Source organism: Hippocampus guttulatus, chromosome 15 (genome assembly GCF_054856545.1).
Source record: "Hippocampus guttulatus isolate MCC_2025c chromosome 15, RoL_Hgut_1.0, whole genome shotgun sequence".
Lineage (NCBI taxonomy): Eukaryota > Metazoa > Chordata > Actinopteri > Syngnathiformes > Syngnathidae > Hippocampus > Hippocampus guttulatus.
Genome location: NC_141275.1, coordinates 15012131 through 15036910, shown reverse-complemented (window position 1 = coordinate 15036910; position 24780 = coordinate 15012131). Strand labels below are relative to the sequence as shown.

Here is a 24780-nt window from a genome sequence, read left to right as displayed (position 1 = left end):
GCACTTAACAACCTTTGCAGTCAGATTTGCTTAGCGTCAGCCTACTGGAAAGTGCAGCCGAGCCGCAGATGTCGAGGAGGAGATGGAGGCACGGATAATTGGACGGACGTTGCATTGTTCCACTTTTAAATCTCGGTAGAAGGCGTCCGTGCTGCGCTTTTTGCTCCAGGAGACTTATGCTTTTTTTTAAAAAAAATAACCTAAAACGGTTCCCAGGTGTCTTGCGAACCCGTCCGTGTCGCGCTCTTGTTTTAGCCTTGCTGAAATCGGTGATTTCATCCGATGACATCGGTGATCTGAAAACGATGACATTTCAATCTGGAAAATACAAAAGAGTTTAAAGGGACGTTTTCTGAAATATCAGATCACAAAAACATTTACTAGTTTGTGTGATTTCATACTACTTCCACTATTTGTATATTCAAATAAAAATAAGCAATTGATGAATTTTTTTTGATGAGAGAAGTTGGATTCACACTTCCATCCACCTCTTCAGACAATTTCGAGCCCTGCTGAGAAGCTTGTTTTGGGAATGTGATGGGATATAAGGCAGGCGTGCTTACCACTTAGGCACCGTGCTGCCTACCAGACCGCCATTATTTTCAATTTCGCGCCCCCCCTGAAGGGCGATCAACCGCAGTCTCGAAATCTCTGTCATAGACCATGAAATAAGGTGTAAATAAGGTACATTGACGACGCATAGAGCTTTAAATCAAAAAAATAGATTGCCAGCGCCAGCTGGCAAAGTCTTGCTGAGGTTACCGGAGTCAGTCGAGGCTAACGACATGTTTTTTTTTTAACGGTTATAAATCGCTTGGAAAAACAAAAACAAAAAAAATCAGATACAGTACATGATTCAGAAAATACATCCTTTTTTTTTTTTTTTTTTTTTTCCACAATACACACAATTTGCGTTTTTCAGGCTATGCTAGGATTTCGTGGAAAGCTTTGGAAATTGCTGAAGGTGCCACTGGAGTTTGGGGGATTTCCAGGTACCACGTTGAACTGCAGCACTTGAAAGAAACACTCGGCAAAAACCCTGCGGACTCGCAAGCTTTCAGGAGCAGTTGTAGTTAAGTCCAAACCTGAAACATTTAGTGGCGCCGCTTCCCTGCGTCGCGGCGACTTCTCCCCGGAGTAGCGCCGGCCACCTCTGAATCGGCTCTCGCTTCCAAAGTAAGCGCTGCTCACTCATGCGACGCGCGTCCCCCCCCCCCCCCCCCCCCCCCCCGCTCGGAGATCAGCAGCGAGCGGATGCGTTCAAAAGGAAACTCCTGCAGAGAAGCGGAGCGGAGTGGCTCACTGACGAGGAGGGAGGAGTGGGTGGGGGCGGGGGGCGCTTTGGAGTCACCTTGATGCTGAGACTGAAGGGGTTTTATTTACCTGACAAATGGGGTTACTTCCCGAGCGATCTGAGAGAACGGACGGCTTGCTTAAAGCGCTTGTCGCTGCCTCGGTCTTCGCCTTGTGACCGCAACCAATTCGAGGGACTGTCAAAGGCCTTGGATTCACTCGACTCAAGATGGCGATTCAACCATCCAGGAGTGTTCCGCTGCGCACTTTCCAAGAGCTTGGCTTCACGGTTGCTTTTGTTGGGGTTGTTTTTTTTTTTTTTTTTTTTACAAATTCAAGACATTAAAAAAAATAAAATAAAAAAATAAACTTTTATTAGACACAGAAAAGAGTCAACTAAATTTCCCGCAGCACTGATTGGACAAGCAATGTCATGTGATCATCTGCAGCCAGCGATGGCCAAGCGCATGCGTCAAAACGAATTGACAGGCTGAGTCGCAGAGGCTCCGTCGAAACCCCTGAGAGCGATTCACCGAACCCCCCGGGTTCCATCGAACCCGGGTTGAGAACCACCGTCGTAGACAGATGAGTGACGTAAAATGTGGCAAAAATAAAAAATAAACCCGCAAAACTCTGGCGCCATCCCAATCGCTCCGCTCGTCTTTTCCACGGCAATTACAATTAGCCTCCTTTGATTTGCCTCCGTTTATGTCCCATTGACTCAGCGTGTCGCGCTCAGCGCCTGGCAGACGGTCAGGAGGAGCGCATTATCAGCTCAGGATGCGCTCGTGTGATCAGCCCATCGCCTCCCCGTTCCGCCGCCGCAGGGCAAACGGAGGCAGCGCGGAACGGAAAGCGGATGATGAGGCCGTGATTTCTTTCTTTCTTTCTTTTATTTTATTTTTCCACCCCTTCTACTGATCGTGTGGTCACAGCGACTTGTTTGGCGAATGCCTCGACCAATTTTGTGCTATGCGGAATGTCTAACCAGGCAGCCATATTTAGCTACAGGGAGATCAGAATGAGAAACAAACAAAAAAAATAACTGAAAAGAGTCACAAAGTTTTCCGTTTTTTTTTTTTTGTTAAATATACAAGCCTCTACCAAATGGTTAAGATTTGTTTTTTGTTTTTTGGGTGTGGCATCTTGGTTTGAAGGAACTATGTGGAAGTAAGTTGAAGAATGAAAGTGCATGCAAAGTTGCACTTTGCCGCCATCTTGTGGCGACTTGATTCCAAGCAACTCCGTTGAAAGGAGTTGAGCATGCTCATTGGCGCCAGGAAACCATGTCAAAGTGAGTTGAGGAGTTTAACGAGACAAAAGTAGTGCTTTTCTGCCACCTTGCAGCATCTTGGCACCAAGGAACAATGTTGACGTGAGTTGAGAAGTTTCATTGAGACAAAAAGGGGATCTTTTCCACCATCTTGTGGTTTCGAGAGTCCATTTTAAAGGCCGCTATCAATTATGTCCATGTTTTTGCTCTTTTGTAGCGCGACGCCTCCTTTGCTTGGCTTTCGCCGTTAAAGCGTGAAACGGCGCGATCATGTCATAAGTTCACAGAGACGAGGTGTCTTCGCTTTAATATTTGCCATCCGTCAAAGCCTCCGCCGCATTTTATTCGCCGCCGTCCCTCCTCCGGAGTGGACGCCGTTAAGCTGTAATGAGACGATAAAAGACGGGCCGAGTTACCGCGCGGAGGCAGACGTCCGCCTTTCTCGCCGTTATCTGGAACGTGTGGCCAATGTGAAACGGATTCCTGCTGGCCAAACACATCCGTAAAAAGTGCCCGCCGCCGCCAACGTGCTTGCTGTGTGTTTCGTTTTGTTTGGGCCCGTAGGTTAGCCTTTATGCACGCACGTGGAGCAGAAATGACGATTGCATACGTTTTCCATCAAAAGTGGAGTGCTATTTTTTTATTTTATTTTTTATTTTTTGTACTTGACTAGAATATCCTATTTGAAATCGAATAACACGCTGTTTTACTGAGGAGTTTTGACAGGCTCCATGTACATCCATATATCTGCCCATATACTGCCCCCGTGTGGCCAAGTCACACACAGCAGAAGGAGCAGCACAATGTCTACTGAATTCAAGCATTAAAAAAAAAAAAAAAGGCTCGGATGTGCTTCTGCGTTTTGTACGTTTAAGCTCCAGGAAACTACCAACAGTATTGAGTTTTTTTTTTCTGTAAAAGCCCTTTTTTTGTGTTTTACACTCCACTTTCATTGTATTTGTAGGAAACCGCTAACATGACCGAAATCTGTGATACAGCCTCTTTTGTGCTCTCACACTCACAATGGTAAGCGCAATCGATTTACACCCGCTGTCTCTTTATCGGAATTAAGTCATTTTGATCAAAGTGGGATACCCTATTTCCGAAGAAAGGAATCGGTCCGTGTTCTGTTTGGTAAGAAAGGCCGGCGTGCGCCTGAACGCGCGGCTGGCCGCGGGGTTCGAGGACACCGCTGCCTTCCTCCTTTCACGGCTGACATAAATCTCGACGCCGGCGGTCACAAAGCCCGGTTAGATTGTAAGCGCAGCGGTGGGTCAGGCCGAGCCGCGCGCCCGAACCGCGCTTGGGGCGTGTGCGAATGGCCTGACAAATGAGGAGACGCTGATGTCTTTTTTATGGTCCCGGAACCCCTTCAAGATTCTTTTGCAAGGAGTCCTAATAAGCCGAAGACCATTTGAAGGTACAATAACTTCCATGCGCACCCCGAAATGCCACAGTCATCAAAAAAAAAAAAAATTGCCTTTTTTTCCTTTTTTTTTTGGGGGGGGAGAGGAAAAAATAAATCTCAGCTACGATCACAAAATCATATTTATGAGAATGAAGATATCTTAATTGAAGCTTTAGAATTACATGCACATGCCCCAAGATGGCCGCAACTTGCTGTGGCTTGACGAAATGAAGCTCCTCCACTCACTTCACCGTAGTTCCTTGGCACCAAGAAATACATTCTCGTCTAAAAAAAACAACAAAAAAAAACAACAAATGGAAAAAAAAAATCAGGTGACTATTGATCTGTTATTGTTAGTCCTCTAGATTTATGTTACGATGCATCACATTCGTGTCAGAGGTTTAACTGGGCCAGAGCTAATACCGGCCGGAATAATTGCATAATTGGATAATTTAGTGTCTATATTTTATTAGCGCGGCAGCAGTTGCGCAAATAAGATCCGACATCATCTGTTGTAAATGACCTCGGGGAACCCGCAAGCTACGGCTCGCGGACTCTCCTTTTGGAGAAGCCGTCATCGACAGCCCCGAGCAAGCTGCAACGTTCTAATCCCTCTCCCTCCGTCAAAACATGATGAAGCGTCCGTCAACAGGGGGGGGGGGGGGGGCGAGCGCACTTAGCGCTAATGTCATTATAGCATCCGGCGCGGCGGCATCATCAAGTGACAGCGGTGACGCCGTGCGCGTCCTCACTGATGGATCTCCAAAGTGACTTTCAAAGTCGTCCGCGTGCGTCCGGGGAAGAAAAGGGAGCACGAGCGAGGTCACCGGGCGGATCCCGGGAGGACTTAGAGGCGCCAAATGTCCTTCACCATTCGAAAAATGGGGCAGCACGGTCGGGGTTGGCACGTCTGCCTCGCAATCAGGAGATCCCGGTTCGAATATCAGTTGGGACATCCCTTGCGTGGGTTTTTGTCGGTTCCTGAAAAACTGCCACTTAGGTGAAAGACCCTGTTCAGGGCCGCTTTAGAGCGCCCCGTTGTCAGCTGTGAGTGCACACGTCACATAGGGAGGGGGAAAAAAAAGAAGAAAAGCCATGGTGTGGATGCTCAAGCGCACCCCGTTGAGATGTATCCCAGCCATCGGATGTTTGAAGTCGATTTTCTGTGGGGGGTGGGGGGGGGGGGGGGGGGGTTCTGGTGTGTCAGGTCCACAGGACAGATTTATTGTCGCTTCACGTTTAAAATCACAGAGACAGAATTTGGCTTCACATAACCTCCATGTAAGGTTTTATATGAATTGTTTTACCTTTGTGCTTGTTCACTCCAAGGATGTCCTTTTGAGACTCCAAAAAAAAAAAAAAAAAAAAGAACACATTCAACATCCAATACGCAGCAGAGCATCTGCATCAAGTTTGAGGAAGGCTTTCCCTCGGCGACGCTTGTTTGCTGCGCATTTTACCTTATTAATGCAAACTCGGCTTACCTCTGCGCCATCGGATTGTCGCCAGATGTACGACTTGGCCCTCATTTGTGTCTGCGCTCACAATATGACCGCACCAGCAAATGTCGTTGTATTTCTGACTCCGAGCAAATGAATTTTTTCCTGGCAGTGTTTACACGACCGTAGTCATTAATGAGATCGACACAAGTGCCGTATGAAAATAAATTCCAAAGAACTGCGTTGTAAGGTAACTCATTCATGGATGAAATAAGCTTTTGAGCGTCATCTGAAATCAAAAAACGCTTTGCTTACACCGAAACGAATGACTATTGCCCAAATAATCATCGATGACTCAGTCAAAGAGTTGATCGAGCCGACCGTTTAAATACACAATGCACTCTTCAGTATCTGCGCCACTGCCCGAATTACTTTCCTCCATTTTTTATTTTTTTTCGCGCTTTTCTTTTGCTCACAATTGCTAATGGCATGAGGAGATTTCAATCAAAAGTGCTCAGGTCTGATAATTATATCTAAAACCTGACGGACACTGTGGTATGTATATATATATATATATATATATATATATATATATATATATATATATTTGGCACCCGCAGCAGCTCCTCTTGTTGTCTGTTGTCTGTTTAAGAGGGAGGAAATTTCATCTGTGCTTTTATTTGACAATAAAGTTGTACTTGATACTTTATATTTTTATATATATATATATATATATATATATATAATAAAAAATAACAACAATAATAATAATAATAATAATTAAATGATGTGAAAGACAATTGTAAATGAGCCTGCTACCAAAACAACATCTGCTATCTCGACCTTCCCCTGATGAAAGTACGCACGGAAGCTAGTCCCCCACCATCACCCCCTCCCTCATACATTCCCTTGTTTCACCGTCTTCATTGTTTATGTCTTGTGACCTGTTGTAACTGTCATATGCTTGTGCAGGAGTTTTTTGCCTCACTCAAATTATCCTCAAATGAGGGTAGTTCGGGCGTGGGGGGTTTTTTCTCCCCCTCTCCCTCCCTTGTTTCTTTCTGACTTTCGGCTTGAGTGAACGCTGGCGCGTTTTGGCTGCCGCTGCTCAACCTGTATTGTTTTGTGTTTTTTGTTATTGTGAAGTGTCCTTGGGTGTCTTGAAAGGCGCTTGTAAATAAAATCTATTATTATTATTATTATTATTAAATAGCACTGCGATTTATCCATTTTGTATTTATATTGCACTTAATTGAACGGTGTTTGTTGTTTTTTTCTTCTTTCTTCTTTCTACCTACATTCTTGCTGCTGGAGGCTGTAAATTTCCCCAGTGTGGGACAAATAAAGGATATCTTAGCTTATCTTATCTTATATATATATAGAGAGAGAGAGAGAGAGAGAGAGAGAGTCACCATTGCACTTTTTGCAAAAAGTGCTGAGTGAGGAGTAGAGAGAACATTGGGGGACCATACGTCCTTCCATGCTGTGGCTCCTGTCACAGATTGATGTCAATTTTTTTTTTCCTTTCCCCTCTATGGTAATTGGAAGCGGGTAGAGCCGAGGGCCAGATGGATGCCGCCAATTTCCCCTCCGTTGGGCTACCTGCAGCTTTTTCAGCTCGAGGGGCGCCGGAATAGAATTTGGCATGCGGGACCCGACTTCTTCTGGCTAATGGCGGCAACCCGTTAAGAGAAGCCACAAGGGGGGTGGGGGGGGGGCAGAGAAGCACAGAGATGCCGTTCCCAAGCAGATTGCAATATTTCATCTCTCAAATGTGGACGACGCTGATGACGGAATGAAGAAATCAGGGCGATGGAGCTTTGAGGTGGCTAGATGTGATCTTAATGGTGCGAGAAACGTCTTCCACTGGAACATTTTTGGGGGGAACAGATGGTTGGTCAGGTTGTCAATCTATGAGCAAAATAGATCCACTTCCTGAATTCAGCCATCTGGACTTGTGATTCATTGGCAATGCATAGTTTTTTGTTTTTTTTTAGATGTGCTTTTATTTTATTTTTATCTGCACTCTTGGATTTTTTTTCTTTTATTATTTCCATGAGAATGAGAGCGAGCGAGTGAGTATTTTCAAGTATTTCACAATGCTGAAAAAAATTGGTGATATTTCCAAGCACGTTAAGGCCCCAAAGTGGCTGAGTGTGTTGAGTATTTATTAGCAAAGGTCTCGAGGCCTCACCTCCAGGGGCTGACTGCAATACTAAAACTGATAAGACTATTCAAAAGTGTGGCGCACGCAAAGCAGCGCGAGCAAACTCCGGGATGAGTGCAAAGAGTCAATACAGAGCTTCCATCAAAGTAGAAGTTGATTTACCACCGCCAGAATTGAGTGGGGATGAATCTGAAGAGTAATTCAAAACATGACAAAACATTTGTCGCCAGCCTTGACGTCCGCTAGCCAAAGACTGAGCCGCCTTGTGCTTGCTTGAGCGGTCGGCACTTTATGTCCTCACCAATTCCACAAAAGCTGATCAATTCCAAGCAATCAAAGGGCTTGCTCGACTTTCCGGTTAGCATTAGCAGCTAGCATGAACTCACTGTCCTCTTGCGCTTCCTTTGGTCAGTGTCGCATCGTTAGCCATTGCTTGACCTACTTTAGCAATAATGCTAATTGCGATGAATGCCGTTGATTTGCCATCATGGAAGTGAGGATACTTAGCTTAGGTGTTAGCCTTGTCACATTAGCCTTGGGCTATTTTGTTGTTGTTTTCATCACATACTGATATTAACGGAAGCACTGAGTTTGACATCATTTATTGCCAAAATCCAGTCGCCGCGACGTAGAGTACAATTTCCTCTTAAAAAAAAAAAAAACAAGAAAAAACCCATGAGGTCTTTTTGGAGTATGTACTATATGAAATTGATAGTTTAGTCAGAGGCTGCACTGTGATTGTTTACAGCGAGTACAAATGAGGTTATTGTTACATGCAGAACCGTTGCATCGGCAATCGCTGGAATTATTCCTGTCGGGTTTTTTTCTTTTTCACAACATTGTGTTTCATCATTGCTGAGCTACTTCGGGCCACAAATGATGATGTTTGGCTGCCCTATGAACACACGCGCACCCCCCCCCCCCCCCCCCCGCCGCCCACCCCCCGTATGCATTCATATTTAATAGCCTCATTCGTCCTCCTCACCTTACCGGCGAACGCGCGGCCACGACCGTGTCATCAAGAAATTGCTTCATGGGCTGCGGAATTTTGTCGACGGGGAAAATAGCAGGCAATGCGGCAGGATCGAATTTTAAAAAGCAGCGCTGGCCAAACATTTAGACGCCGTTAACGTGCAATAATGCCTGATAATAAATGTGCGCAAACACCCGCCATCAACGTCGGAGCTCAGCGCTAATGCTGACAAGATGATATTTTGAGGGGGGGGGGGGGGGTTAACTTTACATTATTACATAATACTTAGCAGTGACATACAATAAAAAACGAATACTAAAAATAATAAAAACTACAATAAAATAAAGCATTAAAAGATCTCATCAAAACAAACCTGCTTTATACACTAATTACATCACACTTAATTTTTTTATAAAAATTCGCAACGAAACTACCTGTAATGGAGAATTACCAAACTATTATAACCCTGAAGATGACACCCGCTATAGAAATTGTCACTTCATCTTGAACGCAAGTGTGAACACAATACCGCCATCAAAATGTCAAATCCAGAAGCAAAAGCGAGCTTTTTGTTCATTTTGCTCCCTCGCAAAACAACAATGGCACTTAAAATGTGAGCGCCGCCTTAACAAGTGCCTTTCTTTTTTCCGCCGGCCGCCACCGTCTGTTTCTTCACGCTCGCGTGCGCGCTTAATATCCGCATTACGAAAAATGCAACACTTGTTGCCTTTTTACGCGAATTGCCGCGCTGATGAAAGTCCTTTGCAAGTGACAAAAATGATCGTTAGCGCGCGTGCGCGTGCGCGCGGTGAGAACGTTTCACCAGCCCCGTAACCATCTGTTGGAACGCAAAGCAGAAGGGATGCTTTTATTGCGTCTCGGGGAAAAAAAAGTGCCACTTTGAATACAAAGCACTACTTTTGGTTGACAGGTTGAGCGGGGTGACATAAAAGCTGTTACGCGGATGTTTGATTTTTATTTTATTTTTTTCCCTTATTCTCAACACAGCTTAAGCGACCCGAAAGACTTGAACGTGTGAAATGTTGAACCTGTTTGATTACTATCATACCCCGCACTGTTGTTGATATTATTTCTGCGTTTTGATCACCTTTGCAAGTGGAGCGAGTGGGCGATTAGGAAGCCGACAAGAAGTCAGGCGGAAAGTTAAAAAATAAAATAAAACAGATGAAACCGCCGAGCCACTTACTTCGCATTGTTTATGAAACAATTAGCGCTTGCATTTGAGCAACTTTGTGAGCGGCGAGAGTGGGTGTGTGCTATCGTGTGATATTTTGACGTCTATGGCGTTTGTTTGTTTTTTTTTTCACGTCGGAGGGTTTCAAATGGCCGGCATTGAATGAATTAATCGATTTGTTGATATCTCGGTTAGCTTTCCATTTTTATCAACTTTTCGAGTAGAGCAAATCGGTACATGTGCAAGGCAGGCAAGCGGTGGAGAAGAACATTGTTGAAAAAAAATGATCTTCATCAACGACACGCGGGAGGAAAAAAAAAAAGATTACCCGAAGACTTACAAAATTCACTCACTAACTTGCGGTGCTAAAATGCTAATGCTAACAGCACGTGATGACTGGCTGGACTGTTTTTTGTGTTTGGGATCCGGTGAATTAATAATAAATGACAATTTTGTTCCTTTTGTGCCAGGCGCCCAGGGAGCCGTGTTCAGCAAGTCGGTGGAGACGCCGCACGTCCGGGCCGAGCCCTTCAAGGAGCTGCGGTGAGTTATTGTGGGAAGAAAACGTCCCACTTCTCACTTATTTATTCCCACAAACGTCAGTCGACGATGCGGCGAGATCGCGCCTGAGGTGAGATGGAGCACGTCCGCTTTAATGAGCGGCGGCAGGCGCGTCGCACGTTTGCGAACGGGCCGGCACGCGATGCGTAGGCCGCTGTCTGTCGCGCATCTGAGGATAGTTGCTCGCGGTCCTTAAGAAAGTTCGTAGGAGGACAGGACGTGGCCCGCTAATCACGCCAAAAGTCCGCTGCTACTATTGAAGATTCAAAATTGTGCACAGTGTATGAAAAGTCAGCTGTGGCCTGCAGTTGACCGGAAACCAATCCAGGGTATCACCGCTTTCTCTTGCCAGAAGTTAACGGCGCCCTGTCGGAAAGCTCGGATCAAAGTTTTTGGAGCACTTTCTTTTCTTTCCTAAAGGCAACTCGTGTGCGGCGGGCTCATCTTGTTTGGGTGGCTTCTACTTTGTATCACAAAAGGTGCGCTTCAATCCGTGTCAGGCTTTTGATGTGAATTTGAAAAGCAGGCGGGCGGGAAACGAGCTGGAACATGAAGAACGGCGCCGGGCGCGGAAAGGATTGGCGCGCCAGTGTAGGAGGCAAAAGATGAAAGTCGGGAGGGTTTTTCGTTTTTGTTGCTTTCTTGCCATCCAAGAAACGCCAGCGTGAGAGGAACTTTTGATGACGAAGATCTTATTGAATGTGATTTCGCACTGTTATAGGGAAGGTTGCAAAGCCGCCTCATCAGGGGCGAAGTAGACGGATGGTTCATTAGGTCCATAAGTAGGTAAACGAGCGCAAATGCCCGCTCGTCTCAAAGGAACGCCGCTTCTCTCATCAAAAGTCAACCGGGACCGACTCCAATCACACGCGAGCGGATGAAAGTCAACGTGAACGATAGGAGACATTTGAACAATCGCCGGTCCGCTTTCAGTCATGTAAATGCAAATGCAAACGTAAATGTCGCCATGTGTCCTTGCATCACGCCGACGACTTTGTGCCAAAGGAAAAATGGCTGATGGATGCCAATCTTCAGCTAAAGATAAAAGGCGATATTTATGAGGCAATAAGGTGCAAAGTGACAAGCGGGGCGGCGGCTAAGAAGCTAGTAAAACAAAAGAAGAGAGGAAGGGGTTGTTGTTTTTTTGTATTCCGTTTTGTTTGGCGTCGCAGGGATTTTGATGGAGTCTCACTGCTGGGGAGGCAAAGGGAACATTACTCCATCCAACCCGTGATGATGATCGTCCCTGGCGTCCGGCCGTATGGACAGGCGATTTATCGTCCGCAGCCCTCCACAAAACATAAGGACGCTCAAAGTGGAAACTCCGGCGGAGCTTTCAAAGTCGTCGAGTGCACTTTTACAGAACGATTACAACACGGTGCAAGCTCTAAAGTGGAACGAACCCAATCCGTTTTCATCATACCTGACATAGATTCAAGACACCCCGTGCCGGGAGGAGCAAAGCAGCCCCAAATCAAAACCCGGCATCATTTTGGTGCACCGTTTACCCACGTCCGGACAAATTTTGCGATTTCGTTACACTCCACACACATTCCAACCACCTTGTGCCGCGTGTAGCTAAGTAGTCCCAGAACCCGTTAGCATATGCTGTCACTTCTCACTTCCGCCTAGTCTGCCTTAATTATTTCCCTGACTCCACTTTTCTTCATCGTGGTCATTTTTATTTGGACCTGCGTTAATATCGTGCGAACATTGTTGATTACAAATAAAGGCCTTCCCCGAAGACGTTTTGTTCATGGATTTTAATGAAACACGCAAACTAATTAGCATTCTGCGCCGCTGTCTAAATTAAAATCTCATCACGTAACCTCTGCCCTCATTTGTAATTTCCCCATTGCGGGACAAATAAAGGATATCTTAATCTAAGTCACGTTAATTCTGATGATGAATTAAACACACGCGCGCTCGTTTGATTTTTAGTTGAATTCCTTTTCCTCACTCTCTTTCTCTCACTGTGTGATGCAACCGTGCTCTTCCTGTCAGCCCCGCACTCACGTCAACGTCATCTATTAGCATTCACGCTAGCCCACGCCAAAGAGAAAACAACAAAAAGCGTAAGCTGCCGCCGTGAATACCGACGAGTTTCGGATCAAACGTCCAGAAATATGCACCTCGCAGGTCCTGTTCTCATCTATCGGCCGATTCGTGGCCCAAACACCTGTTGTGACTTTTGCCATTCAGCCCCTTGTTAGGGAACAGCAAGTTGTCCAAAATGTACTTAAACATTGAACAGCCCCTTGTTAGGGAACAGCAAGTTGTCCAAAATGTACTTAAACATTGAACAGCCCTTGCGCGGTCAAAACGAATGTCAACTTTGACGCTGGCATTTATTCTTGCTAGCTTTTGTGAGTAACGTATTCGCGACCGTGCTCCTTTGTACATGAAAAACGTTCCCCTTGCTTTCTCGCCGTTTCACTCTCATTTCCCCTCAGCGATTGATAAGCTTTCATCATCCTTTCAACACTTTGTATCTGCAACTCGAATCAAAGGTTAATAACCTTTGATGCCGCACGCTCATGCGGCACCCTGAGAGGGACGCGGCTAAAGAAGCAACGGAAATGATTGGACGCCTCTGACATAATCAGAATTTGCCGCCTCCTTCTCTTGCTTGTTCTTATAGCCTCCGTCCTTGGTGGCGTCCTCCGCCGAGGCCGACGCCAGCGCTGGTAACACTTTGAGCGTATAAATATATAAGCGCAGGAGCAAATCGCAGGTTAAATGGCAATCTGGGACGCCCTGTCGTGCGACTGATTGCTTTCGTTTGGCTTTTGTGAGCGAGGGCCGAGCGGACAAAGGAACTCGCGGAACAAAACGTGGCCCCCCCCGTGAGTTAACAAGTTCTCTGCAAAATGTTAAAGGTGAAAGAAGGGGAGGTAGAGTAACCGAAGAAGAAAGAGGATGGATCTCTGCTCAAACAGCCGTCAAAGTACGAATGCTGTTGATCGGGGTCGGTTTTTCTGGGGCCGCATTGATACATCAGGCATGGGGGGGTACGGCGCAATGTCAAGACTGTGGAAATTTCGGGTCCTCCGATCAGCTAACGCATTCCTGTAAGTTGTGCGGCTGCCTTGCTGGATGGTGTGAAGGTTTCAAAAAGCGCCTTCTCATCCTCAGGTCACGGATTACGTTCGGGGGGGGGGGGGGGGGGCTTCGCTAAATTGGTTTTCTGCTGGTATCTAAAGTCTGTGGACTTTTGTCTTTTCAATCCAAACAAGACAGAGCGATGACTGACCTGACGTGATTGGGTTTTGTTCTCCAGGCTGGAATCACCCACCCGCTCCCTGCTCATGGAGGCCCCCAAAGGCATCCAGATCCTGGCCGAGGCCGGCGACATCCAAGCCATCTGTAGGAACGAGCTGCGACTGGAGTCCAAAGACGGAGAGGTGCCACACGCTGTTCTGAACATATTTTTTGCCAAACTATTATTAGGCAGACGTACCGCGAGCAGCCGAATTGGTTTTATCGGCCAAGTATGTAAATACATCCGTGGTATTTGTCTCATTGCCGTCTTTCTCCGTTGAAATGAAAGCGAATGCCAGCGACCCGTCGCGTCAAGGACTCGGGGAAACTGCAAGAGTATTCGCGGGGTTTTGCAGAGGATAAAGAATATATGTCTGTCAGTAGGGTGACATTGTCTGTCTCAATCAGCTTTTCTCAAAAACAATCTGGCGCCAGCATACTAAAACCGTTTTGCCACCTTAGTCCCGAGCAATATGTCCGATTGTGTATGATCGACTTTTTGTCAGTTCAGTAGGGGGCAGCATAGCAGCTTTTACCTGAAAAACGTGCGCACCAGTCAGTATTTAGTCCGTACGTCTGATTGGAACGAGCAGAGTGAAGTCAAGGTCACCTCCCTCCCCTTTGTTCATATCAGCAGCAGCAGGTCTTAATGTGTACAACTAACTTTTGAAAAGACTTTTTTTTTTTTTTGCCCCCCTCCCCCCCCCTGCATTAATCCTCCTCGGCTGATGTGAAACAGATCTGACACCACGCCACTGCCGCAGAGCCAGCCAGGGAAATCCTTTTATCAGCGTCAGCTGATGTGCGGAACGGATCGGCGTGGAAGATGAGTGAGCGGGAAAAATGTACATGAAGCGCCGAGTTAGAGACAGAAAGAGGACGGAGGGAGGACGTCAGGCAAGAGGAAGGAAGATTGGGACTCGTGATTAATCACTTAAAAAAAAATAATGCCGATTGCGTAACACGTCCTATTTCATGAGCACATTTTTCAACAGCAACACATTAGGGACAAAAGGAAATTAAGAAATGGAATCATTTGTCTTTTTTGGGGGTGAGGGGGGGGGCAGGACCCTTGACTGGTCTCCAGTCAATCGCAGCGCACGGCTGAGTTTGGCAAGAGAAGCCGCGTCTAACCTCGACTGGTCGTCTGTCAATCGCAGGGCATGCTTGAACCCCGGACCGGTCGCAGGGCACAACGCCGTGAGACCACACGATGTTTGTCGTTAGCGCGTCACTTCAAAGGCCACCGCTACGCTCGCGACGACGTCGACGGCCCGTCCCGACGCTTTTTGCTTTGGACTGATTTTAATTGTGAATGAAAATCGTGGCGGGCAGCATTTGAGCAACAGAGTTGTTGTTTACCGGCTTGCTCTCTCTCTCCATTTGTATGCACTAGCATTTATTACAAAACACCTTCCGCCGCCATTACCTTGTACGAAATGGGATCGTTTCTCCCGGGAGTGCATCCGAAGGCATGCGCGGCGGTGGCATCGCGCGACTCCCTTTTAGCGGCACTTTTGCACGAAGCCTTTTGTCAGAATGACGACCTTCCGCCATTCAGTGATTGGCTCGCAACCCCGCGCGGCGACCTGCGCCTCACTCCTTCTCTCGCGGAAGACCGTTTGTCAGGAGAGGAGGTCGCGCGACATTTCGGGGGGTCGGGGGGGGGGGGGGTCACTCGGCTCCGCTCCGAGGTGGCGTTTTGCCTTTTAATGGGCGACGGGAGCAGACCCTTGAGTCGTTTTTTTTTTTTTTTTTTTTTCTTCCTCTCACGGCCGAGGCGCGAGTCTCACGGGAATCCGCAATCGATGTTGGCTTGGAGCGAGTCGAAATGGGAAGAAGTGGATGTGATGCAAACATGGGACTCATCTTGCCGAGGCCCCATTAAGGCTTTCTCTTGAGGATGCCTTCAATATTTTTCTTGTTGTTCTTAGCCAGAGATATTTTGAAATATATCGATTGGTCATGAATGGGCTTTGACAGTTTACAAATTATGCACCACCCGTTTTGGCCTTACAAAAATCTCCAGCGTGCAGCGACGAGTTTTCCGAATTTTTGTCACCATTCAGAATGGCTTGAAAATATCACAAACGCGACACAGTGTACAGCAGTTCATTTATTCTTGACTCTTCTTCCTTTTTTTTTTTCCAAATGAATTGTAGATTTACAATCGAAGAAAAGCACCTTCTTTCCAATGGTACAATCTTTTGATTTCAAATGTTTGCGTAACGGCGTCTTTAGCGAGCGAGCTTGTCCAATAATTCAGCCTCATCTTTTGTGGAGGCCAATAAAAGGCAAATGGTCAGCGGGGGTGGCCAGAGGCGGCTGACTGTTCTTGGAAAGCACTCACGGTGAAGCGAAGGCGACGTTGGCCAAGGAAACGCTGGAGAAGAAAAACAGCTTCAAAAGGGAGAATAATAATAATAATAATAATAACAATGTGGTCAAGGTCAAATTTGAACTGAGTGTCAAAAGAGACAGCATTTTCATTTTCTTTCTTGGGGGGGGGGGGTACCTCCGTGTGTCCACGCAAGCTGCCATTTTCCAAATCGAATGCCTCACACATATTTGGTCATCAGAAATTATCCCCAAAAAGTTCGGCAATAAACAGCAACAACGTGCAAGATGTGACCTGCTTTAAATGACTTCGAAGAACAAACTTTTCTGATCATTTTGGTCAAACGTCCCCAGCTCACTGTCATCGAAAGAGTCCGCATTAAAGCACCACTTGAAGCGCGATTCTGTCTGGCAAAAAACTTTGTTTGAGAAGTCGCTGTCCAAACTAAGGAAAAATGAAGCCGAGAATGTTAAGTGAGCGCTGAAATGTGGAAATCATCCGCATTAAAGCACTTTATGATTCCGTTTCAATTTTGAGTATGAAAACGGGGGAATTTGCGTTCAAAATGGCCTCGCTGCAGAGTTTCCCCGTTTTTGACTTGCTCGTCGGAGCTCATCGGCCTTCTCCCCCCCCCCCCCCCCCGTCTGGTCCTCCAGATCTCCCTGGACGCCCGCCGCATCCGCCTGATGCGCCTACCTGAGGGGAAGGCGTCGGCCGGCGCCTCGGCATCCGGCACCAGGCAGACGGTCTACGAGGTTTGCGTTTGCCCCAACGGGAGACTTTTCCTCTCCCAGGCCGGCACCGGCTCCACCTGCCAAATCAGCAACAACGTCTGCCTCTAGGACTACCGAGCGCCACCTTAATGAGAGATGTCGGACTCGCGGCGTCTCAGGCGGAACAGGACTGATCTTTGAGGCCCTGATCCGTATTTTTCTAAATTAGAGGGGGGGGGGGCACTGTATTTATTATGTGATATTCCGTCACTTTCTACGTAAGGGAATTCAATCCGCTATTCTAACTGAGACTTTTTTTTTTTAAATGATCTGGACGGAGTCACGCCTTTGGGAATATTGAAGAGGAATAATTGCTTTGAAATGGCGTGACCCAAAACTGCCATGCACACGATTTTATGAAAGGCGAGAGACGCTGCTGATTCGACGGCAGAACCGCTCGGTGGATCGCCAAGCCCCGCCCACTCTCCCGTCACTCATCTTCTCCCTGGAATTGTTTTTGGTTTTTTTTTGGCGTGGACTTGAAGGATTTACAGGAAGATGAGCCACTCGGCAATTGACACCCTCATGGAAAGCTCTGCCCCAAATGTTCTTTTTCATGTTCTCCATACAGTTTCGGATTTAAAAATGTTTCCATGGATCAACGGTAGAAACCGAAAGCATCCGCCTTAAAGCACTTCACCATGCTGGATGCGCACTCAGGCAAAAAAAATAGACGGCGGTCGCAAAAAGATTCTTGCTCCAAAAGGAAGACCGTCGAGAGAGCTTTGAAATCAAAAGAGCCCGCATCAAAGCGTCACATGACGCCAGATGCTCCCGAGTGCAGTGGGTCGAGTTTTGTGTCTGTAAAAAAAAAAGGGGGGGGGGGGGGGGGATTCAGAATTCGAGAGACGGCTGAAAATTTCCCAAGATTTGACATGAGAGGACTTCATGATGCCGGATGGTTTCTGAGGAGTATGAATTGGCGACATTCATTTTGGTTCCAAAATGGCAACTGGTCAAATGCACGCAAAACTCAAAAGAGTTTGCATTCAAGCAACACTCCCCCCCCCCCCCTCTGATGGCGGATCGTCAAAAGGCGCACTCCGATCGAAAGAGTCTGCATTGGAGGCCCTCCATGATGCCAACCGCTCTCTGAGACAAATACCTCTCAAATTTGGATTTGAACGAGGTGAATTCAGTTCTTGACCCTTCGTCCTGGCGCAGCAAGCGCGCTCGGAAGTTTTGAAAGGATCCGCATGACACGTCGGTCCAATGCATTTGCTCGGCCGCGCGCAGGATTACAAATCCCCGCTTAGGCCGGCGTTGGGTCACTCCAAATTGGAAGCGGCAAAGTCCTCCGATATCTTCCCGATCCTGACGCAGAAGAAATAAATAGTTTGAATTCAAAGTCAAAAGAAAAGCAGGAAGCCTGAGGAATTGTCATCCCGAGTGCCCCCCCAAATGTTTCGGCGAATTCCAACGCTACGGGCGACACTCGAGCTGGCTCCGAACAACATTTCCGACAAAAAAAAAAAAAAAAAAAAATGTCATTGACCTGACTGTGAAATCCACATCTCTCGTGCCAAAATGTCCCCATTTGAGGGCTTTTTTCCCTTTTGTGCCCCCATCCCGGGGGCTCGTTTTGTGGAGATTGTTTGGACTGCGATGTGGTCGACAGCTGCGGTCACCCCCTCCCCCCTTCTTGTTTCTTGCACATTTTGTTTGAGGAGGAAGTGCACCTGTGCCTTACACTCGTGGCAAAAAGAAGCACATCATCATCATCATCGTCGTCGTCGTCAACACAACACGGCCTCCATTTTGCCGCCTTTTTTCTCCCATCTGAATGCAAAGACCGATTCGTCACGTCCGACAAATCAAAACTGCACGCCTGGTGTCGAGCCAAGTTTCCTCAAACGATGACCTCGCGCCGACTCGCGTTGATCAAATCAACGCGGGCCGGCCCTTTTCGTCATCGGATGCCGACGACTGCTTGCAACAAAAAAAAAGTGGAGCGAGTGAGTTGAAAAGCTTCTTTCCAAGAATCACCTCTCCGCTTGAGTAAATAATCGGCCACTGTTGGAGGGAATGTGATCATCACGTCCGTGTGACGCCTTTTGAGCGGAATCGTTTTTTGCGCTGGTGCGTGCGTGTGCATGTCTTTGTGTGTGCGTGCGCACGCGTGCTCGAAGGTCTTTGCATTCCTACCTTCAGTGTGCCGAGTGTTAAATGTGTGCTACTTTGACCTTTTGTTTTCATTTTTCTGCCCAAACACAAAGACAAGAAAAGATGATGGGGAAACGACGCTTGAAATGAAATCAGCTTGTTTTCTTTGGTCCTGAACTTGTCAAACTTGGAATTTATTTTATTTTTTTTTAATGGTGCCCAAAATAAAAGGCATTGTTCAGAGTGCTCGCACTTGTTATTTTGGACTCTTGTCTTTATTTCTTTCCAAAACATTCCTGCGGATTGTCATTCAAACAAACGCAAAAAAAAAAAACGCTTTGGCACGATCTCATGGCCGTGCCGCAAACGCGAGCCCGACACCTTTGCACCTTTACTGGCTTAATGCTTCGCGCTGATACGGTACATTGACCCCCCCATGACCTCTTGAAGTAAGTGTTCAAAAACTGCGAGTGCGTAAAAGTTATTCCCTCCCCCCCCCCTCCCCCAATCCCAATCTGTCCCCCCGTAGCAGAGTCGCTAACGATTAGCAAGCAAATCACACGCCTGCTTCTTGTAACTTGTGCCTCACCCGCACCCATCAAAAAGGTTCGGCAGCTCAAAAGAGGGAAAAGTCGACAACACCTCTTGGGCCTAAACGGGAAGGAAGCTAATGAGGCGCGGAGATCCGCAAAAACAACTTTGAGCGTCAACCATTGCTGACTTTTGCTTGGGATCGACGCCGAGAGTTGACTCTGTTTTCCGAAATCTTGCAAGAGGGGCAACATTTATTATTATTTTTTTTTGCACTTTGTCTTGTGCTGGCGGTTCGGTGGCTTGAGAGGAGAACGATGCGCGTTGCAGTACAATAAGATCGAAGTGATACGCAGCTGCCGAGAACTCACCGACGCGGCCGGATAATCAGGCGCAGACTAATTGACAAAATGTCGGTCTTATATTCGGCCAGCGGGCGAGCGCGCAACAGGAAGAGCAATTTCCGCCGGGCTTATGAAGCGGCGTTGAGCTCGTCCTTCCTCGGCTCCCCCCCCCCCCGCCTGCACGCCAGCTCCAAATTATTTTCTGTCACGCTCACAATTTAAGGACAGAGAAGAATGGACTTAATTCTAAAAAAAAAAAAAGCTGTTAAACTATTATCCAAGTGAAATCATATTTTTGCACAAAGACAACAGTCATATTGGAAGTAAGCGAGCGCTGTTTCTGGTCGGGGATAAAGAATATATGCCCGTCATGATCGTCATCTTGACTTATCTGCGCGTGCTCTTGTTGTTTGTGTTTTGCCACAAGAGGGACGCTCGTTTGGCTTTGCCTCTCCGTTGTGTTTCGCCTTGGCCGTTAGCATTAAGCTAGCATGACTTTGCGAGTTTCGCAGTTACGAGTTTCGGTTAAACACACAAAGCCTTTGTTTCATGTTTGGTTTTACAGAACACTGAACCGGATGAGGGTTACAGGCTTTGATTTTGTAATATGAGAACGTGCTGGCGGATGGTCTACCCCGCTCCCCGCCCCCCCTCCTAAAAAAAACCCATCAGGGTAACCTATTCCTCTCACCAAAAGTCATCTTTAATGCCCCACTTCTCTCGCCAAATATTATGTGGATCATGCTTCGGTCACCTGCAAACCTTCAGGATAAACTGTTGACGTTAAGGGACATCAAAGACAATGATGAGGTGTGTGAGGCTTTTTGTTTTTTTTTTTGGGGGGGGGGGTGGCCTCCGTCGACTTTTACGCCATCTGTCAACGCCCGCGGGCTGTTGCCTCCTCCGAGTGTGTTTATGATTTTATTTTCTTATCCTTTCCGAGGTCTCTTTGTCTCTTTTGTTTGCATACTCGGGGCCGCTTTGATTCCCTCCAACGCAAACTTGGGCTGAGAGTCGGCACAGCTGTCAAACCGGCTGCGCTCGCTCAGATGCCATTCACAAATTCATTCTGGATGTCATGCCGGCACTTCTTCTTTCTTCCTTGTATTTCGTGCACTTTTCCTTCCCTCCTTAATAGCTTCCATGCCGAGTCTTTCTCTTTCACGGGCAAGGCGTGGGATTAACGACCGCCGAAGGAGGCAAACGGGTGTCCGGGGAGTTTACCCGTCAGGATGCCGTTGCGCGAGGCCGGCAGCAGACGTCACCTCAGAGAAATGCTGCAAATGGAGATGAGGGCCGGAGGATTAGGAGGGGGGGGGGGGGGGTCGGTTACAACAGAAGGGGGCACCGGGCGAAGGCGTCATAAATAAAACATGATGCGGCGGGCAGGGGATGTTTACACCCGTGGATGGATGGGAGTCTGTTTTTTTTAAGGAGCCATCAACGGCCATCTCGAGACTCGTTCTGTTTCCTGATGTCTCGGCGAGCGTTCGGGGAGGGGGTGGGGGGTCCCCTCGCAGTCGTTTTCTCTCTCGCTCGGACTGCTGTCCTGAGGTCATGCGGCAAAAACAAGGGAGGGGAGCGGTGAGGGGGGTGTTGTGATGCAGCGGTGGTCGGTAACCCCCACGAGGACAACAGCATTCAGACGCCAGGCCTTTATGTTGAATTCTTTTTTTTACAGCGGTGTCTTGGAAATGCCATTTGTCGGTTACAGTCCCCCCCGCTCCACAAAGCAAACACCCAAAATTGTTCTGTGTACTTCTTTGACAGACCCGAACGCTCCATAATATTTCACTTCATAAAAACTCACAGTCATGACAGAATGAAGGGGATTTCAATTTAAATTAATGGCACTTGGGGGCAGCAAATGACAGACAGACATCTTCACTCCTCTCTCACCTCACTGGTGCGGCACTAATGTTAGTCGTTCTATGCAGAGGATCAATAATATACCATATGACTTTGAGTTCTATTATGTCACGAATTGACGTGCGTTGCTGCAATGTTGCGTTCAGTCCATTGTTTAAACTTACTGCGTCTTAGATGCGCTTTAGCGTTAGCATCATATTAGCTGACTTAAAGGTTAGGATAACGTATGTGATTGTTTTAATTAAATCCACAAGCTTTATTCCGTGTGCACATTTTTCTCCTTTGCCGTCTCTGGCACCCTTCTGTGGCAGCATTACAAAAAAAAAAAAAAAAGACAAACATAACTGTTCTACACTTGCCCACCACTGTTTTCGAGTAGTGAGGCTTATTGACATCGTAATCACAGTTGAAGCCGAAAGGTAAGCAGAGCTGCGGTTGTTCTAATAATATCGGGCTACGATGTCGACGTGTGGAAGGGCACTTGCAAACGTCAAGGGACCGTCACCCAAAATCCTTGTTCCCTAATTATGCGGAATACCTTTTGGCGGTTGGCAAATCTTTTTTTTTTGCATTGCCGCCAGTGGCCAGAGAGTGGCAGTAATGTACCAAAAGTATTTGACAACCATCAAAAGACAGAAGAAGAAATGGAGCCCCGTAAATCACAGTCATGGCAACTAATGTGTGACTGTTAAAATACGAGTCGTGTTTGTTTTTACAGTATAAGAACGTTTAAGTGTTACTCTTGATCAATGCGGGGTGCATTACACGACACGATCATTTCGTTGTACATACGCCTCGTCGTTGAGATTGCAATCCCGTGCATCCTATGCATTAGCCACACTCGATGCAAATATGCCATAGGCGTGTTCGGAATTAACTTGGTTTCTCCGCTCGCCTTTTTATCCATCCTCGCGTGCAGTGAAGAGGATTTGAGGCCAAGGCGGCGTGTTGCGTGCCGCCGAGTGCAATTTAATGACATGCTTTGCTCTGGTAAAACGGGGCGGGGGGGGGGGGGGTGAAAAAAACTCCTAGGGATGTAACTAATTGAGCTCTCGTTTGAAGGATAAACAAAATCCGCTGACTCCCATCAGTCTGCCTTCACCGGAAGAGAGCAGGGGTGAAGCTACTTCCTGTCAAAAAGCAGTGAAGACATTCATGACGCTGAATGTTTCATCAGCCTTTGGAGAAAGTGGACTATAAAAGCCGTGGGAATAATTATTAATCATAATAATAACAATAATGAAAATACCGAAAACAAGCAGTGACTTCTGCTTTGAGGCTTCTAATTTTGGAGAGTCAGAAAAAAAATTCCTCTTTTTGATGCCGATGCTGCAGCTCAGTGGATGAACGGGTTCAAGTTGAGTTCACTGTCAGAGCCGCCCGAACTTCTCCACCTACTGTCTTCGCTCGTCTTTTGTGGGAAGACACGCTCGAATAGCTCGTATCTGAGCCTCCTTTTGTTTGCACGGGTCTAAGTGGAACAAGAGTTACAAGTCAACACGGCCGTCGCGTCATATCGCAAGCAAATGGGATAAACCTTGCTGTCATACGTTTTTCCTCTCGTGGTAGGAACAGAATAAGAAGCGCCTGGAAAGCGCTAGCAGTGACTTCAATGCAGTGAAAGTCTGCATATGTTGCTATAGAACTTGTATTTAAATATAATTTATAATTATATACGTAAGGTTGACAATTACCGCAGTATCGATTATTATTATTATTATTGTTCAACCTAAGGCGAAGAAAAAGCTCGCAATTAGCAGCGAGTAGCTAACACTTGTGGCTAGCAAAACCGGCAGCTAACGTGAACCATTAGCTGCCGGAAATAGGGTTGTTCTTTTTTTTTTTTTTATCTATATTGATGTCAGCAAAGCAGAAAGCATGGATCACCAAGAACCAAAGGTAAGACCCTTGTAGGATAATTTTGACTTCACGAGAGCAACGTATCGTCACGTCCAACGACGAGACTTTCGCAAACGTTTACGAGGCTACAGTATTAGCTCGAGGCTACTCGGTCGGTGTAAAGAATGCGTTTTGCAGTGTTACTAAATATGTGTTTTTGTGGTGCCTGAGCATCTGTAACAGGGTTGCGCCAAGCACACCACAAGACAAATAAAGTGCCACATATGAAAGTATACTGTTTATGGTCGAGCTGGACAAATCGATGCACGTGATGGCCTATTGCTTGTTTTTCTTCCCCAAAATATCACCAAAGAATAGTAAATAAATGGTCCGTTTTTCCAAACAAGTTGGTGCTTAGATTGTCCTGGAATGACTTATAAGTTGGGGTTTTTTTTGCATTTAGACTCTCATTTTTGTGTGTATGTGTGTGGTGCTTAAAGGTGCATGACCAAGATGGGGAATAAAACGGACTCACAAATGCAAAGGACATGAGGTAAGCTTAAAATTTTGCTCATTAATGGGATCATCCTTGAGGAATAATAGCATTTTTTAAGTATCTGTGAAAGTGCTTTTTTTTCTTTTCCTTAAGTGTAGCAGAGTGATGGAAACGATGATTTGTGTCCTCTTCATTGCAAAGGAAAAAATCAATTCCGATTTTTGCCTTCACTTGGAAATTGTAAAAAAAAAAAAGTAGCTGCCTTTGTGAGCGGCCTCTAGATTTGCACCTCTGCAAAAATGTAAAAAGAGCGCTACCCGTCTGCATTATGCATGATTCATATTGTATTGGCAGATCTTCCACAGGGAAACTTTCGAGATGACCAAAGAAGAGGTGGCAAAAGTACTCGCTCTCTTTGCTTACGTAGCAGTAGAGTACTCTGGTAAAAGTAGATTTACTGATCAAATTCATGTTTTTGAGTAAAAGTCAAAAAGTACAGACAATGTGTACAAAAAATGTTTTTTGTTTTTTTTACTGTCAATTAAATACAGTACAATACAGTACCTTTTTTGATTGCCACAAGAAATAACTGCAGGAGGGTTTCGTTTTGTTTCGCATGTATGTCAGGTAGCCCCCCCCCCCCCCCCCCAAAAAAGTCAAAACCAAAATGCACCCACTTCCTCCTTTGCTGAGCTGAGGCCTAAAACTCAAAATTGAATGAACTTTCGAGGCAATCATTCCCCAACCCAAATATTGGTCACATTTTGCGCATATTCTTTCTAAACACCTTTTAGGTGGGGAGGGCCTGTTTTACAAATTACATGCTGACTTTTTGCATCAAGTGTCAGGGCCCCCTCGCTCCTCCTCCTCGAGCTCAGTCCAAGTCAGCCTGAGCATGAGTCGTGACATAGCAAACG

The 24780-nt window shown here is 46.5% G+C and overlaps 1 protein-coding gene across 2 annotated transcripts in view; it reads left to right on the top strand.

The window, feature by feature from the left end:
* The window catches only part of sgcd (sarcoglycan, delta (dystrophin-associated glycoprotein)), an 84442-nt gene extending 65399 nt beyond the window's left edge, over window positions 1-19043 (top strand). For both annotated transcript variants that reach the window (XM_086131566.1, XM_086131567.1), the window contains 3 exons: window positions 10219-10291; window positions 13590-13713; window positions 16565-19043. In XM_086131566.1, coding sequence (XP_085987692.1) covers window positions 10219-10291; window positions 13590-13713; window positions 16565-16750 — 383 coding nt within the window. In that variant the 3' untranslated portion in view covers window positions 16751-19043. The remainder of the gene's footprint in view (window positions 1-10218; window positions 10292-13589; window positions 13714-16564) is intronic.
* The last annotated feature ends 5737 nt before the right edge of the window (window positions 19044-24780 follow it).